The sequence below is a fragment of the Misgurnus anguillicaudatus genome, chromosome 7 (assembly GCF_027580225.2).
Source record: "Misgurnus anguillicaudatus chromosome 7, ASM2758022v2, whole genome shotgun sequence".
Taxonomy (NCBI): Eukaryota; Metazoa; Chordata; class Actinopteri; order Cypriniformes; family Cobitidae; genus Misgurnus; species Misgurnus anguillicaudatus.
The window spans coordinates 41,479,353-41,495,081 of record NC_073343.2 but is presented as its reverse complement, the minus strand read 5'-3'; the positions used below and the strand labels follow the sequence as shown (position 1 = coordinate 41,495,081).

The 15,729-nt window shown below is 39.4% G+C and overlaps 1 protein-coding gene across 1 annotated transcript in view; it reads right to left on the bottom strand.

Annotated features, from left to right (window-relative positions):
• Nucleotides 1-15,729, bottom strand: part of LOC141365215 (uncharacterized) — an 83,117-nt gene that overhangs the window by 57,710 nt on the left and 9,678 nt on the right. Inside the window, 24 exon segments of the mRNA XM_073869184.1 lie at nt 90-439; nt 3,745-3,876; nt 4,394-4,538; nt 4,650-4,840; nt 8,542-8,610; nt 8,612-8,689; nt 8,810-8,866; nt 8,950-9,073; nt 9,502-9,598; nt 9,681-9,785; nt 9,872-10,012; nt 10,178-10,267; nt 10,381-10,471; nt 10,581-10,709; nt 10,791-10,852; nt 10,940-11,121; nt 11,249-11,381; nt 11,466-11,616; nt 14,832-14,916; nt 15,010-15,126; nt 15,224-15,283; nt 15,285-15,417; nt 15,514-15,664; nt 15,666-15,695. Of these exon segments, the coding sequence (XP_073725285.1) occupies nt 90-439; nt 3,745-3,876; nt 4,394-4,538; nt 4,650-4,840; nt 8,542-8,610; nt 8,612-8,689; nt 8,810-8,866; nt 8,950-9,073; nt 9,502-9,598; nt 9,681-9,785; nt 9,872-10,012; nt 10,178-10,267; nt 10,381-10,471; nt 10,581-10,709; nt 10,791-10,852; nt 10,940-11,121; nt 11,249-11,381; nt 11,466-11,616; nt 14,832-14,916; nt 15,010-15,126; nt 15,224-15,283; nt 15,285-15,417; nt 15,514-15,664; nt 15,666-15,695 (2,903 nt within the window).

Here is a 15,729-nt window from a genome sequence, read left to right as displayed (position 1 = left end):
TCGACTTGTGAATCTGGGTTGCTAACCTCCGCTTGTCGAGGTGCATCCCTGCCGGGCGTCCGGTTTGCATTGGCCATTTCCTCTACTACGGGGCCTGGTGTGGATTGTTGGGGCGCTTGGCGATCCATTTGGGGTTGAGCTGTCTCCTGGCTGCCTGGGAAGCGGTGCTGGTGGCGTCACGGGCCCGGTTGGGACTGGTGCTCTGACGCGTCGCCTCTGGACTTGGCGCTGATGTTTGGAGCTCCGTTGAGCCATTTGGTCCATTCCGGCGTTGAGGTCCTCCTTGGTGCTGCTCTTTGCGTGCCTCCTGGTGTTGTGTTGCCGGGGGTTTTCGTCTGCTGTTGGCGCGCGGCACTGTTCGGCTTCTACATTCCACACTCCACATTTTGGTGGTCGCGTTGCCGCTGGCTCCTTTTCGCCGGATTGTGTACCTGTGTACCTTAATACATCGAATTCATCGGACTCTACATGCACTCGGTCTCGGTTTGTGAACTGATTTGTAGCAGTGTTTCTTCATACTAGCTTTGATGCTCACAATTTATTTACGTTACTCACTATTGTTATATGTACATATTTTGTACAGTGTTGCTACTTAACGAACCCTGATTTATTTATTTACTTTGATTTTTGTGTATTTTCATCAATATGTCTCGTTTCCTTTGTTTTTTTTTTGTTATTTGAGTTAGTTTTTGTTGTTTTATTGCATTCTAGATCTCCTTTTTTAGCACAGCATGCTTCAGATGATCTTTTTATTTCATCCTTCACTTCTGTGACCCTAGTTGATTTAATTAATCACTCTAGAGATAAAACTTCTTTTATCATAACTCATCAGATTGGCCCACCTGCTCAGCATACTTATCTTAGTATTCCATTATCTGCACATAGGGTTTTAATTGTTTTTTATTCAGCAAAGTTACCTATTTTACCTATTCACTTTGCCCATCGTACGAAACGCCCTGTTCTTTCTAGTTTTTGTCGTTCTTTAATACTTATTTTACTCGCCTCTGCTGGTGATGTCGAGCCCAACCCTGGTCCATTAGTCAATTCTGCTGTTTCAATCACGCAAAGTCTTTCCTATACAGACTTCTGTAACCTTTTAAATTTACATCTGCAGTTTACAGCCAGGATATTAGCGATCACTGCCTTATAGCTTGTGTCCGGAATGGGTCTGTAGTTAAAAGGCCTCCCCTTATCACTATTAAACGTTCCTTAAAACATTTCCATGAGCAAGCTTTTTTACGTGATTTAGCACAAGTATCTTGGAAGGATATTGATCTTATTCCATCTGTGGAGGATGCCTGGTTATTTTTAAAAAATTCCTTCCTTGATATTTTAAATAAACATGCCCCTCTTAAAAAATTTAGAACTAAGAGCAGATATAGTCCTTGGTTCACTTCAGAGTTAGCCGCTCTAAGCCAAAAAAAGAACTACCGTTGGCGTGCAGCAATTTCTACAAAAAAACTCACTTGAGCTACAGATTTTTAAAGAAATCAGAAATCGGTACACACAAGCGGTCAGGAATGCTAAGGCTAACTATTATAGACAGAAATTTGTTTCTTGCGGTACTAACTCTAAAAAGTTTTGGGATACAATAGAGTCTATGGTTAATACGAACTCCACTGCACAGTTACCCACTGCTCTAAGAACACAATATTTTGTTACTACTGACAAGCCCACCATAGTTGAAAATTTTAATAAGGATTTTGCTATGGCTGTGTCTGCTTTCCATCTGGCAACTCCTTTCTCAACTACTAGTACATCATCCCTTGCATTACCATGCTCGTCCTCTTTATCTTTTTCTTTTACCCATATTCAGATAGCTGATGTTTTGAGGGAACTGCAAAATCTAGATCCCCTTAAATCAGCTGGATTATATAATTTGGATCCTTTTTTTCTAAAATTGTCTGCTTCAATTATTGCTTCGCCTATCACCAGTATTTTTAACCTCTCCCTTGACTCGTCTGAAATTCCAAAAGACTGGAAAGTTGCCGCAGTGATTCCTTTATTTAAAGGAGGGGACACGCTCGACCCAAATTGTTACAGGCCCATTTCCATTTTGCCTTGTCTCTCAAAGGTCTTTGAACGCCTTGTCAATACACAGATCATCACTCATTTAGAATCTCATCGTAGTTTTTCTGATATGCAGTCGGGCTTTCGAGCTGGCCATGGGTGCACTTCAGCCACTCTTAAAGTTCTAAATGATATTATATGTGCCATTGATCAAAAACATTACTGTGCAGCAGTTTTTATTGACCTGGCCAAGGCCTTTGATTCTGTTAATCATACCATTCTTCTTAGTAGACTGAAGAGTTTGGGTTTCTCCGATAATTGTCTTGCATGGTTTACAAATTACTTTTCGGAACGTTTCCAGTGTGTTAAATCTGAGGGCCTGTTATCTAGTCTTCTGGCTGTTTCTATGGGGGTTCCGCAGGGTTCAATCCTCGGGCCGACCCTTTTCTCTATATATATTAATGACGTTGCCCTTGCCGCAGGTAACTCTATGATACACCTATACGCAGATGACACTATTCTTTATACGTCTGGCCCTTCTCTAAGCACTACATTACAAAATCTTCAAGCGAGCTTTAATAGTATTCAGCATTCTTTTTGTGGCCTTCAATTGCTTTTAAATTCTAGTAAAACTAAATGTATGATCTTCAAACGATCGCTTTCATCACCTATCTGTCCAATAAACATCACTACCCTTGATGGGTCTGTTTTAGAATGGGTTAGTAATTATTAGTATCTAGGGATCTGGCTAGACTCTTCACTTTCTTTCCAAACCTTTTTAATCATCTTCAATCTAAAATAAAATCTAGGATTGGCTTTCTTTTTCGTAACAAGGCCTCCTTTACCATCTCTGCTAAGCATCCTTCCTATATTAGATTACGGTGACGTGATTTACAGATCTGCCTCAAACATTTCTCTCAGGAAATTGGATGTACTGTATCACTGTGCTATCCGTTTTGTTACTAATGCCCCATATAGCACTCATCACTGCAATCTTTACGCATTAGTTGGATGGCCCTCGCTTCATATTCGACGACAAATACACTGGTATTGTTTTATCTATAAAACTCTTCTAGGTAAAACTCCACTTTATTTAAGGTCTTTAATTACTATAGCCACTCCTTCTATAAATCTTCGTTCAAGAAGGTTTATCTCTTTGGCTGCCACAAAAGCTCGTACTTCTTTCGGTCGTCTCTCCTTCCAGTTTTCTGCAGTTAATGACTGGGATGAGTTACAAAAATCTTTGAAGCTTGAATCTTTGGTCCCTCTGATTACTTTCAAACGATTAATATCTAACCTACTGACTCATAGCTGTTCGTGTTAATTTGTACTGTCACTTTATATTTTGCTGTACTACGCTACCTCAGTATTGGCTTTTATCATGTTGTTTGTATGTTACTGCTTGTCATTTTAACTCTGATTACTTATTGGTGCTAGCCATTTACTTATCATCTGGGGCTTATGCAATGATGTGTAGTTTTTACGAATGTTTGTACATTGTATTGTCTTTTTGTAAATTTGTCTTGTTATTTATGTGTAACCATTTGTTGTTTGCACTCGGCACTTTATCTTGGCCAGGTCGCCGTTTTAAATGAGAAATTGTTCTCAACGTGCCTACCTGGTAAAATAAAGGTAAAATAAAAAAAAAATAATAAAAAAATAAATAAAATTTGTGAACGGCTCATTTTTCGCCTCAATCTGTAAATTAAAACTATAATGTGGATCCAAACATACTGCAAGGTTCACTTTGAGGGTCTGGTTGAGTTGAAGAGCAGGAACATAATTGGCCTGCTGGAGGTAGTGGACCATAAGCAGCTCTCGATTTTGGAAACCTCCTGAGTTTTGAAGGAATCGTTCCAAACACTCCTGCCAAAGTAAAATTAAAGACGCTCAAAAGATGATATGGTTAATAGACCCCTTCACGGTTCACGTCACAGGCGGTTTCCACTGCGCATGTCAGGGTCAGAAAAGCCATTACAGCAGATTGAGTTGCGTATTATTCGGTATCGTCAAAAATGCCTACTTACGTTGTGGGCTGTGAAAATCGCACCAGGTCTTCCGTTATGTTTTCGTGATTCATACAGAATCTCAAAAACAAAAAAATACAACATTTGCGGCTGCAAGCAATTAACGTGCAGACTGGAACAATGCAACTATCAAAGAGGCTTGTGTTTGTAGTGCTCACTTCATTTGAGGTAAGTCATAATTTTTCAGCCCTGTTAGATTAAATTATAAAGCCTGGATGGTATGAACAGTTTGACCCCATGCTGCGCGCGCACCCGATAGTCATTCAGTGTTTACAAACCTTGAAGGGGTCTATAAACAATCAAGATTTTTGACAAAATATGGACACTTATACTGTCTCAAAGTGTTTTAAACCCACCTGTTCTTCCATGCCAAGTGGCAGATTCAGTAGCTCTTTCATCAGACCCAGCTCCTGGCATGTATCGAAGAGAAACTTCATCAGCTCTTCCATGTTTAACTTATTACAGTGCTGCCTTAACAACGCCCATGCCTCCACAATACACCTGTGCACCAAAAAAACCCCACCAAAGTAAGAGACTATAAATCAGCTTTTTCTAAAGCACTTTACACATTAAAACATGGCACTCTATACAATTGATAGGGTGCATTTCTACCTGTTATGGAGCAGGACTGAAAGGGAAAGCTTGGCTTGGCTGGTAGTGCACAGTGGAGGCTTCATCACATGCAAGTAGCGTAGAGCAAGAGTGTGCTTCTGCTGACACATCAAAGCTTGCAGGACACGCTCATGTTGCCAGCTCCAAAGTGAGTGACTGGTGGCTGGATGCAAGAGCAGCTCCAGAGAGCTCTGGTAAGGGGGAATATGTCCATTAAACAAAAGATAGTATACACAAACTGATAGTAATGTTAGTTTCAACCAACATGCATATCTCAAATCTTCATACGAGTTCATGTTAATTATAAAACATGCTAAGAAAAGTTCTACATAAAATTGTTAATTAGAAAGAATTACATATTAACTCTCTCCCCCATCATTGACAAGTTAACTTGTCATTAACTCTTTCCCCGCCAGTGTTTTTTAAAAAAAAGTTGCCAGCGCCAGCATTTTTTATAATTTTTTCACAAAAGTTTAATGTCTTCCAGAAAATGTTCTTAATGACCCTCTGCTTAAAAAAAGTTTTATCCTACCTTTATTTGTTCTCTTTTTATCATCTCTCATATATGGGTAGGTTTCTTCAAAAAATACAAAATTTTGAGCAAAAAGCTAAGATAATTGTGTTTTTGTGATGGACTTTTAATAGAGATCTGATTCAGAGCGAGGATCAAAACACACATTGAGTTTGAACTGTTTGGTGAAAGTGGTTGCTTCTGGGTTTTATAAGTTGGGTAAGAGCACCATCTGGTGGATAATAGTGGAAACATGGATTGCCGGAAAAACTCGTCATTGGCAGGGAAGCATTTTCTCTTAACACTCTGGGGTCGACATTTATTTTTCAATCACTCCGCAAAGAGACTTAAATTACTCTGCTGATTTTTGACATACAGATATGATTTATACATCATTTAAAACGTTAAAGTGTCTAGTTTTTTTCTGTCCACTCCCAATAAAAACAGAATGTTGTGCTTTTCACAAAATTAAGAAAATAAACATGATGTGCGTTTTGTTCTCTCTCCCTCAGTGAAGTCCTTTCAGAAACTTGTCAGAAAAATAAACTGTAACTTAACGAATACTTGTCGTAGAAACAAAAGATAAATGTCTACATAATGCTTGGAATGTCTCCTTTTAAATGATGTAAGTGAGATTGAAAACAGATATTGTCTTTCGGTGTAAACTGTATGAAAAGGAGAAGAAGTACCGTATTTCTCCAGTTACCTTATTATCTGTAATAAGATCAGACATTGAAGTGAACGAGCAGAAACATCCATATGCATGACTCGTGCCTTCTGCAGTCAATGGACAGTCAATCCACAATCCATTCTCTCCATTCCTTGTTGTTCCATCCGATTGCACCAAACATGACATCTAAATCCTTATTTACTTGCGTATGTGTGTCAGTATCTCCAGACGCGAGTGTTTTCTTTGTCTTCCGTCAAACAGTTGACGCGATGGGAACGCACATACACAAACACACGAGTCAGGAACCTCAACACGCTTTTTGGTATTCTTATAAAATACGCGATTGCAAACAATACAATCCTTATTTAGTTGCGTCTAAGCGCATATCTCCGCACAGCAAGTTTATTAAACACAGGATCACTCGCATGTGCACACATTCACTGCTTTCATGATCAACAACACGTGAGGTAATGGCGGCGGCTGTAAACAAACATTGATAGGTTTATCACACGTGTCCCTTGTTGTGTTTCTAATGATTACAAAAACACAAAAAAGAGTCCAGACAACGATAGGCAGTTGTTCTTTTGAGCTTTTTGCTGCACAAAAGTAAACATCTTGCTGGCCAACCAAACACTAACACTGTGTTGAAGTGTGTTCACTTTACGATGGCCAAACAGTACCTTTACCATGATTAGGCTACTATGGTTTTTAAAATGTAACTTATACTTGTGAAATGAATAGAAAATATTTCAATAGAAATATATACATACTATATATAATGTGTGTGTGTGTGTGTGTGTATTTACATTATATTGAAAAGTAAACCTTATCATGGTTTTACTACAGAGAAAGTTACATTCCTGTTGAACATCCCCACAAGGCTCATTATGTGGCTCATTATTCAACTCTTTTGTCTCTCAGCTGTCAATCACTGATTATTCAGGAGCTTTCCCGCCTCCACGCATACAGCCTTTCCCAAGCAAAAGTGTCTTAGAAATTGTAAATAAATATCTTGCTTTATGTGAATGAGTAGGCCGAATGATTTTCACATCATTTTGAAGAAAAAACTCTAGACTACTAGATCCTGTTTGGAAAGTCTTGGGAAAACATGTTTAGAATGAGTTTTGTGGAGTTATATCAGTGACTTAAAAATGTAGCTTTTTCAAAAACCACGCATAAACATTTTTCTCTCAAAAATACAAACATGTACATACATGTTGATTATATGATATTGTAGCCCAGTTTGTGATGAACACAGTGTTATGAGACTTTTGCCATTAATGTTTTAAGCAACTGAAAAAAGCACAATGTCAGTGCATGTCAAAACTTCCCCAGGGCCCTAAAAACCCCTTAGACCCCAGAGGGTTAATTGACAAGTTAACTTGTCAATGGCGGGGAAAGAGTTAAAAGAAAACATTTCCCTGCCAATTACGCTTCCATGACGAGTTTTAAAGGGATAGTTCGGCCAAAAACGATATTAAACCCATGATTTACTCACCCCCAAGCTGTCCGAGTTGCATATGTCCATCGTTTTTCAGACAAACACATTTTTGGATATTTTAGAAAATATTTTAGATATTTCTGTTCATTAAATGTAATGTTGCGGGGTCCAGCAATAGTCCACGACCTTCAAGTCCAAAAAAGTGCGTCCATCCTTCACAAATTAAATCCAAACGGCTCCAGGATGATAAACAAAGGTCTTCTGTGGGTAATCTGTGCGGTTTTGTTGTAGAAATATCCATATTTAAAATGTTATTAACTTTATAAACTACCTTCCGGTAGCGCCGCCATCTTAGACTCAGGAGAGAGGATTAGCGTAGTGTACGCACTTTTCTTAGTGACGTATGACAAATTCGGAGGGCGGGGGCATAGAGCAGCAGCAGAGAAACTCTGTACGCTGCGTAAGCTCTCATCCTGAATGCGCATCACTCCAAAATGGCGGCGCTACCGGAAGGTAGTTTAAAACGTTAATAACATTTTAAATATGGATATTTCTACAACAACACCGCACAGATTACCCACAGAAGACCTTTGTTTATCATCCTGGAGCCGTTTGGATTTAATTTGTGAAGGATGGACGCACTTTTTTGGACTTGAAGGTCGTGGACTATTGCTGGACCCCGCAACATTACATTTAATGAACAGAAAGATCTAAAATATTTTCTAAAATATCCGAAAATGTGTTTGTCTGAAAAACGATGGACATATGCAACTCGGACAGCTTGGGGGTGAGTAAATCATGGGTTTAATATCGTTTTTGGCCGAACTATCCCTTTAACAGTATTCTTTAATTCCTATTATCCACTAGATGGCGCTCTTACCCAACTTACTGAAGCATCAGCTAATTCTACAACATTGTAAACTCCATGTATCTTTTGATCTTTGCTCATTTAGAAAAATGCTATTATTTCAGCTTTTTGTTTAAAGTTTTTTTTTTTAAGAAACCTACCCATATTTGAGAGGTTATAAAAAGAGAACAAATGAAAATAGGATACAAATTTTGTTCTGTTTTGTTTGAAAGCAGAAGGTTTTTTTTTTCCATTTCAAATATATTGTATGTTTTTATATTTAAAGAAAAAATTCCTAAAAAGGCACTTTGTAAAACTTGTGAAAATCAGAAGAAATGCTGTTGGCAACTTAAAAAAACCTGGTGGAGAACACTGCACAAATAAATGGACAGCAGATAAAAGCCAAGTTAAAGCAATGCTTACCTCATGATCATGATGATCCAGCAACCACAGGCCTTGTACCAGTTTGACTAAACCAATGGGAATACCAAAATGCGGTGGGAAAAGACTCCACTGACGCACCACTTTTATTGGGAAATGAGTACATCACATCCAGTAGCAAATAAATAACCTATGAAGCTGAGTCAAGGAATAATCTTAAATGACTGATGGCAGAACACACAATATTTACACATTTTATACAATAGGAGTACATAGATGCAGCAGAGTTTCAAAAGCTCAAAAAGGATGCAATAGCATGTTTGGCAGACTCCTCAACGTTTTCCAGAAGATATATATCAAGTAATGCCTGTAAGCAAATAAATAAACAAAAAATAAGTACAGCGGAGACAAAGTCTTTTCTTTTATGCACATCTAAAAGTCTTCACTTACATGAAGTGTCGGGGGAGGATACTGTCCAGTTCCACCCTCATCCCTTCTCCAGAGTTCAACAAGACGCTCCCCACACTGCGTTACCAGACCGTCAATCATTAAGCAGTCCGCACACCACTTATCCCTATTGTAAAGAAAAACTGTATTATTTTGTGGCTTTATATTAGACAGAACTGACAAGAAACTATAAGGTAGAAAAGGTAGAAGTGATGGTCCGCCCATTTATCAAATTTGATAATCGTTTCTGACATCTTTCGTGAACACACAGACAGTGCAGCACCATCTTTAGGCTTTCATTGATAAAACTAAAGCATCTGCTCTCCGCATCTTCCATTAGTTTCATTTTGCGAGCATGTGAAAGTTGCGCGAGCTTATTTTATTAATTGCACTGAAAAGTAAGAGAAAGCTCTTACATATACAAAACATTGTTCAGCATGTTTACCAACAAGCAGTGGACTCTGACATAATATTAGTTTGCATCAATTTAAACCAATCCTTTATCACACACTCGTTTAAACACTTTACCACCCAATGGCACTTTGAGTAACTTACTTGGCCAGTCTCTGCAGCTCTTCCCTTTGGCTAACGTAGTAGTTCTTTATAATAGAATGACTGTAAAAGGGCCTTGATATTTGCAGGACATCATCATCTGTGAAAAAGCATATGTACATTTATAAAATGCAATAGACAAATGTGGTCAAAGACTGGTGAAACTCTGCAAGCAATCATACCAGTGCCCTCTGGAAGGAGGCCAGTACGGCAGAACCACAGAACCACCTGAGCATACTGACTAATCAAACTGGACACCATGCATTTGTTCATGAGTCCAACCAACCCTGCAAACAAAAATAAACAAATCAATTAAAATAAGTTCAACACAAACACCAACAAAGAACAAGATCACATTTGTATATTTTGACACCTTTCTGTGTGAGCTCCTGTGCATCATTAAGCAAACAATGGAAGATGGTGCTGAGGTTTGCCAGCAAGCGTTGACTGTGCTGTAGGAGCTGAAGTGTTTGTGGATCTGTGAAATTTGTGAAGCTGTCAAAGAGTGGAGCACCTGGAGAGAGAACAAAATGATCAGAATGCTTTTAAATTGACAATAAGGGGCTGTTTATACCTGGTATTAAGTTGTGATCCGATCGACCAAAATGCATCTTAATAGCAGGTGTAAACAAGCTCTAACACGTAACAAACAGAATTCAGATTGTAAAGGATTGCTTACATATTTCATCCAGCTCTTCTTTGGTGCGCACATACTTGTTCCAGGCCCACTCCAGTATATAGCGCAAATTCACGGCTGCCCCCGCTTGCTCTGTGTGCACAAATGCGGCAAAGAAAGTTATAAGTATAGGTCATTTATTGGCATTAAAGAAAAAGACTATATTTTAAATATACTAAAACAAAGTACTAAAGCATCATTTTTACCCTCAGTGGTCCACTGTTTAATACAGCCAGTGATGAATCCCAAGGAGCTCGTCTCTACAGCAGTGCATAAGATGGCATGAAGTTGCTCTTCCTGTAAATACAAAAAAAAGTATTAGTTTCATAACATCTTCACTGTCTCTCAAGTTAGTCCTCCTGACCAATCCTACACAAGGTAATATCGAATGAAAGGTGTGTTTGACCTGTGAGAGGCTAGAGGGCTGGACATCAGCAAGACGAGAGGACAGGAGACCAGACATAAGGCCGCGCGAGTATCCATTAGTAATGCTGTCGCCCAAACTTGGAGCCAGTTTCTTCAAGTAGCTCAGAGTCTGAGAGTGGAGAGTATGATTTTAATGCACAAGAATAAATAGAATTAGGCATACAATATAAAAGAGTGGATGAAAACGAACCTCTTTTTGATGACCAGAGCAAGTAAAGTGCACAATTCCAGTATTAAGCAAACAACTTCCATCTAGAAAAAAACAACAAGTGTTATTAGACATTTATAAAGCCAGTACACATTCCATAAATTATAATAAAAAATGAATCTGTGTCTTGCCGAAGTTGTAGGTTGTGGGATTAAAGAACTGCTCTGGTGGGGGGCAAATGTAAGGCAGGCCCCTACTTAGACTGCGTTCATGAACAATAAGGTCCATCAGAGGACAGGAAGCAGTCATCTCTACCACAGAGTCAAGAGACCACACTGCCAGATAAGGACAATTTCTCAAAGATTCACCCGTTCTGAGCAAGAAACAAGAGAAAAACATCAGAAATCATAACATACAGAGCACGATTTACATATGCACAAACACGTAGGCCTTATGGAAGTTTATTACTGTTTTGAAGCTTTGGTCACATGTCCTCTTACCTTAGTGAGTCTGGCATCTGAGCATGGTACCATCTGTTAATATCAAAAACACCAATGAAGGTAGATGGCTGGCTTTGTCCGTAAGGCTTGACTTGCCAGCTAAAAATTGATACGCTTGTATCCGGAGATGCCGCTGAAGAAAAAACAAAAACTTGTAAAGTTGACCTGACATCAAGCACACTGCACGTAAACAATAAGGCTAGCCACGTGAACAAACCTTCATTCATGCTGTCATCGCGATCAGGATGGTGACGAAACTTCTCTATAGTCTGGCAGCCGATCAAACGAGTATTAGTAGCTTGAGCCCTGTGTGTGATCTCCGTGCCATTCAGGTCGTGACTATATCGCTCATCACAATAATCTAGACCCTGAGCATCAAAGTTTGAATCAATAGTCCCTTTCACACATACAGTCTTTACTGGTAATTTACTGGTAAATTGCAGTTAACAGATCATGTGTGAACAGAACCTTTCCGGTAAATCAGTGCTCCCAATTTACCAGTAAGACAGGTTGTAAGATTACCAGTAATTTACCGGTAAGCGCTATGTGTGAACGAAAAATATAGGAATACCGGCATTTAGAACGGACGACGTCAGACCGCGCTGACAGCTTCAGACCAATCATAATGTTTTAATACAGATGACGCGTTTACCCCCGCACTGTTTTACGGATGTTTCCACACACACGCTGCTTGAAAGTCAAGCACACCTGAAATTTACGTCCACATTTCTTCACCAAAGTTGTTTAAAACAGCTTACCACATACTTGCCGAATTGCCGACGTCCTTAGCACACTCTCTGTGAAGCCTAAAGTGCAAACAGTAGCCTACTGTTGTTTAAAATGCATTTTCGGTTTGACGTCGCCTCATGCAATGTTGTTTGGTCATGAGCAACTTCGCGACTGTCAGAGTTTACCACAGACGTCAAAACAACAAAATACGGACCGTGGATATGAACGACGTGGATTGTTTACAAATACAACACTGAGCTCAACGCGCGCCACAGGTACTTCCGGTTTCTCAACGAATTTACCGGTATTTTGATACTGATGTGTGAATGATGTCTTACTGGTAAAAAGACGGAATGTCACTGCATGTGTGAACAGCACATTTTTGTATTTACTGGTAAATTCATTCTGGTAAATTCATGGTAATTTCCCAGAATTAATGTGTGAAAGAGGCTATTATCAGCGACAACATTGTATATCATAAGTACAGGGAACTACACTAACCTTTTCCACTGGTGGCACTTGCGCTACCAACTTTTTCAGTTACTGGCGCAAAATATGATTTGGTCGCACATATTTTTTTCAAGTTATATTAAAGGCAGGGTAGGCAGGAATTATCCAAAAAACCTCTCTACAAGTTTGTCCAAACTGTCCCCACATACAAATGCACAATCAAAATGTAAATACTCTGAAAAAGAGAGCACAAAACTCGAGTGTCTGTAGACCTCTCACGACCGTGCCAAACACAGTCAATTATCTCCATCCGGGACGAAACATATGATTAGCTTGCTCAAATATCACTCTCTCTGGCGACCATGGCTCCACCCGTTGCTATGGGATCTGCCCAGACATGCACACATCCGATTGATTTGAACGTGCACAAGGCAATAGGAAGGGCAAAAGTACAGCAGAGAAATAGCATTCACAACTCACAGAAACTGCATTCACATCTTACAGTACCTGCATATCCAGTCAGCGAGGGCAAAAAAGGAATAAACGAAGCAATCAAACGAGAGTAAATATCGCGTGGCTTTTCCTCGAGTCGATGATGCGGTAGCGGTATTGTCTGCGGAGTGTAGTCCTCGTCAGAGTCAACAATGCTTTCATCACAGAAACGCTTCCATGCAAAACACTGGCTTAATAGTGAGTACTAAAAGCCATCCATTTATAAAAGCCATCTGTTTATATTCCTAGTGATAAAGTTAGGTGTATTATTACATGTGATTGTGACTTGATGTTATTACATGCACCGCGCTCCTTCCTCTCCGCTTGTCTGAGGTAATTCGCGCGTTCATGTGTTTTGGGGGCGTGGCTTAAAAAGAAACCCAGAAGGGAGGGGGTGGAGTGAATGGAAAAATTAGCTGTGTTTAAAACAGTGCCGAGAGGTCCACAGACACTCGATTTTTATACTCTCTTTTTCAGAGTACTTACATTTTACTTATGTATTGATATATAAAGACAGTTTAAACAAATTTGTAAAAAAAGTTTTTTTAGATAATTCCTGCCTATCCTGCCTTTAAAGGCGGAGTCCATGATGTTTGAAAGCCAATGTTGATATTTGAAATCACCTAAACAAACACGCCCCTACCCCAATAGAATCTGGACCTTTTGTTGATAGACCCGCCCCACACATACACAAACCGGCATTTCATTTGATTTGATTGGCTATAAGTGTGTTTTGGTAGTCGGCCCGTCTCTTTCTCCAAACCGTTTTTCAAACATCGTGGACTCCGCCTTTAAGGCGCTCTGAATAATAATGAACAATAATGAAACTGTATTGCATACAGATATGCTTTTTATTTTACTTGCCATCTTTTAAACCACATGCCTTCTTGTTTTCTTAAACGTTGCAGTGTTTCCCAGTTTCCCACAGATCTGAAATTTACTTGTGGTGGTAGCCGGTCATTACCCACTGACAAATAATTGTCTACTATACATGTGACGAAGAACTAATAATGTGTGACACAACACAATACTTTGATTTATTGAAAATTAATATTAATTTTTACATTATTTTTCATTAATCTAACCACCCCAAACTTTCTTTGCCATTAAAAAAGCTGACACTGTTTGTCAAAGTACCACAAAAACAGTGTTATTTCACTGATATATAAAGTAATTAGACCCCTTTTATCAAACTCAATATAATACAATACTATGTATAGTATATTAATATACAGTGCAGGTCTATAGATTATAAATGTGACTGATGTTATAATGGTTATAATTTCTATTAGATAGGCACTTTTACTGCTTATGTTCTATCTTTCTATTTCTCTCTTGCCGATTAAAAAAAGCTTAATCCACTCATTATTTTAGATTTAAAAGTCTACTTGCTGTCCCGATGACAGACTTTACATTGATTTGCGTTTTTATATCCCGGGTCAGCTTAAGCTTTGCTCGTTCAGTGCAATGGGCTTGACATTAGCACTGCTTTTTTGCTACAATCTCTGTGCAAACTTTTAAATTTGGATATGGTTTTAAAAAACATATGGTTTATTGATAATAAGATTATTTAAAAAATGTGAGAGAGAAAATGCAGCGCATGTTCGTAACAAGAAGCATCGCCATAGAAACCGGAGACACGCTGAAACTGCACTCAATCTTTAGCGCGGTAGCGCTCATGGCCGTTTTCCGATCGACTCGGGTTATACACACAATATTAATCAGACTTGGGACCCAAAGAAATTAAACTAGGTCCTAACCGGACCCGACTGACCATTTAAAATATAAACCCGGAACCATACGGGTCCCGCGTCCTCAGTGAAGAAAGACCTCTGCTGGTCGCAGTGTAGTTCCCTGTAAGTATGTATATTTAAAATGGATATTACAGGACTGCTTAGTCTATTTATTTTACCTCATAGATAATTTTCTCTGAAGCCAAACACTTCCTCTCTCCAAAGGCCAGCTGTAATAAATGAAGGCTAACCACATCCCCCTCACTGAAACAACAATTTCAAATCATAAGGTACAATGTAAACACTAAAAATCGAATGTGATGGTTGTGTCCTTGGTCATAGAGACAGCAAACTTACTGATCCTGTGCTGACTGCACGGCCCACAAATAGCAGCAGTTTCGGGGATCATTCTCTGGTTCCTGGAACGTGAACGCGTAGACGGGCACTCTGCCACCCTCTAGCCGTGAGTGATATCTGGAGAGCAAAAGAGGACAGGTTCATGTTTACATTAAAGTACAATGAAAGAGACTTCATTATTCTGGTTTTAAAAGTACTACGAAGTTTCACTAACTCTTTTTTGAGGGTCTTCATGTTCCAGAGTTGCAGGTAGCCATCAGCAAAGCCTACAGCAAGTCCGCTGTATATACTGCAGCGCTGTTACCCCTGTATCTGTGGGGCTGCTGAGCTGCAGGCACAGGTGTCTGCCCTGCTGAATCGCACCCTCTCTAAAGCGTGGGATCTCAGAGGGAGAGACCACTTCCAAATCTGTGTCAAAGCACACACAAAAGTAATTTGAGATTAATATAAAGCCTTTGGATATTTTTTAAGGCAAAAAAAACCCACCATCTGTCACAATCTCACCTGAGGCTTCCAATTCACTCTGGCTGCAAGACAGGTCATCCAAACAGAGGTCAACCAGCAAAACGTGACCGACGTCTGTTACCACAGCAGCAACTCCAAAGAACCAACGTAGACTCTGATGCAGATGCTGTGTGCTGGCACTGGCCCCTCCCATAGCTAACCAGGGGCTCAATGACTGTTATCTGTTTAAGACAAGGAGATGATGAGCTTTTTGGT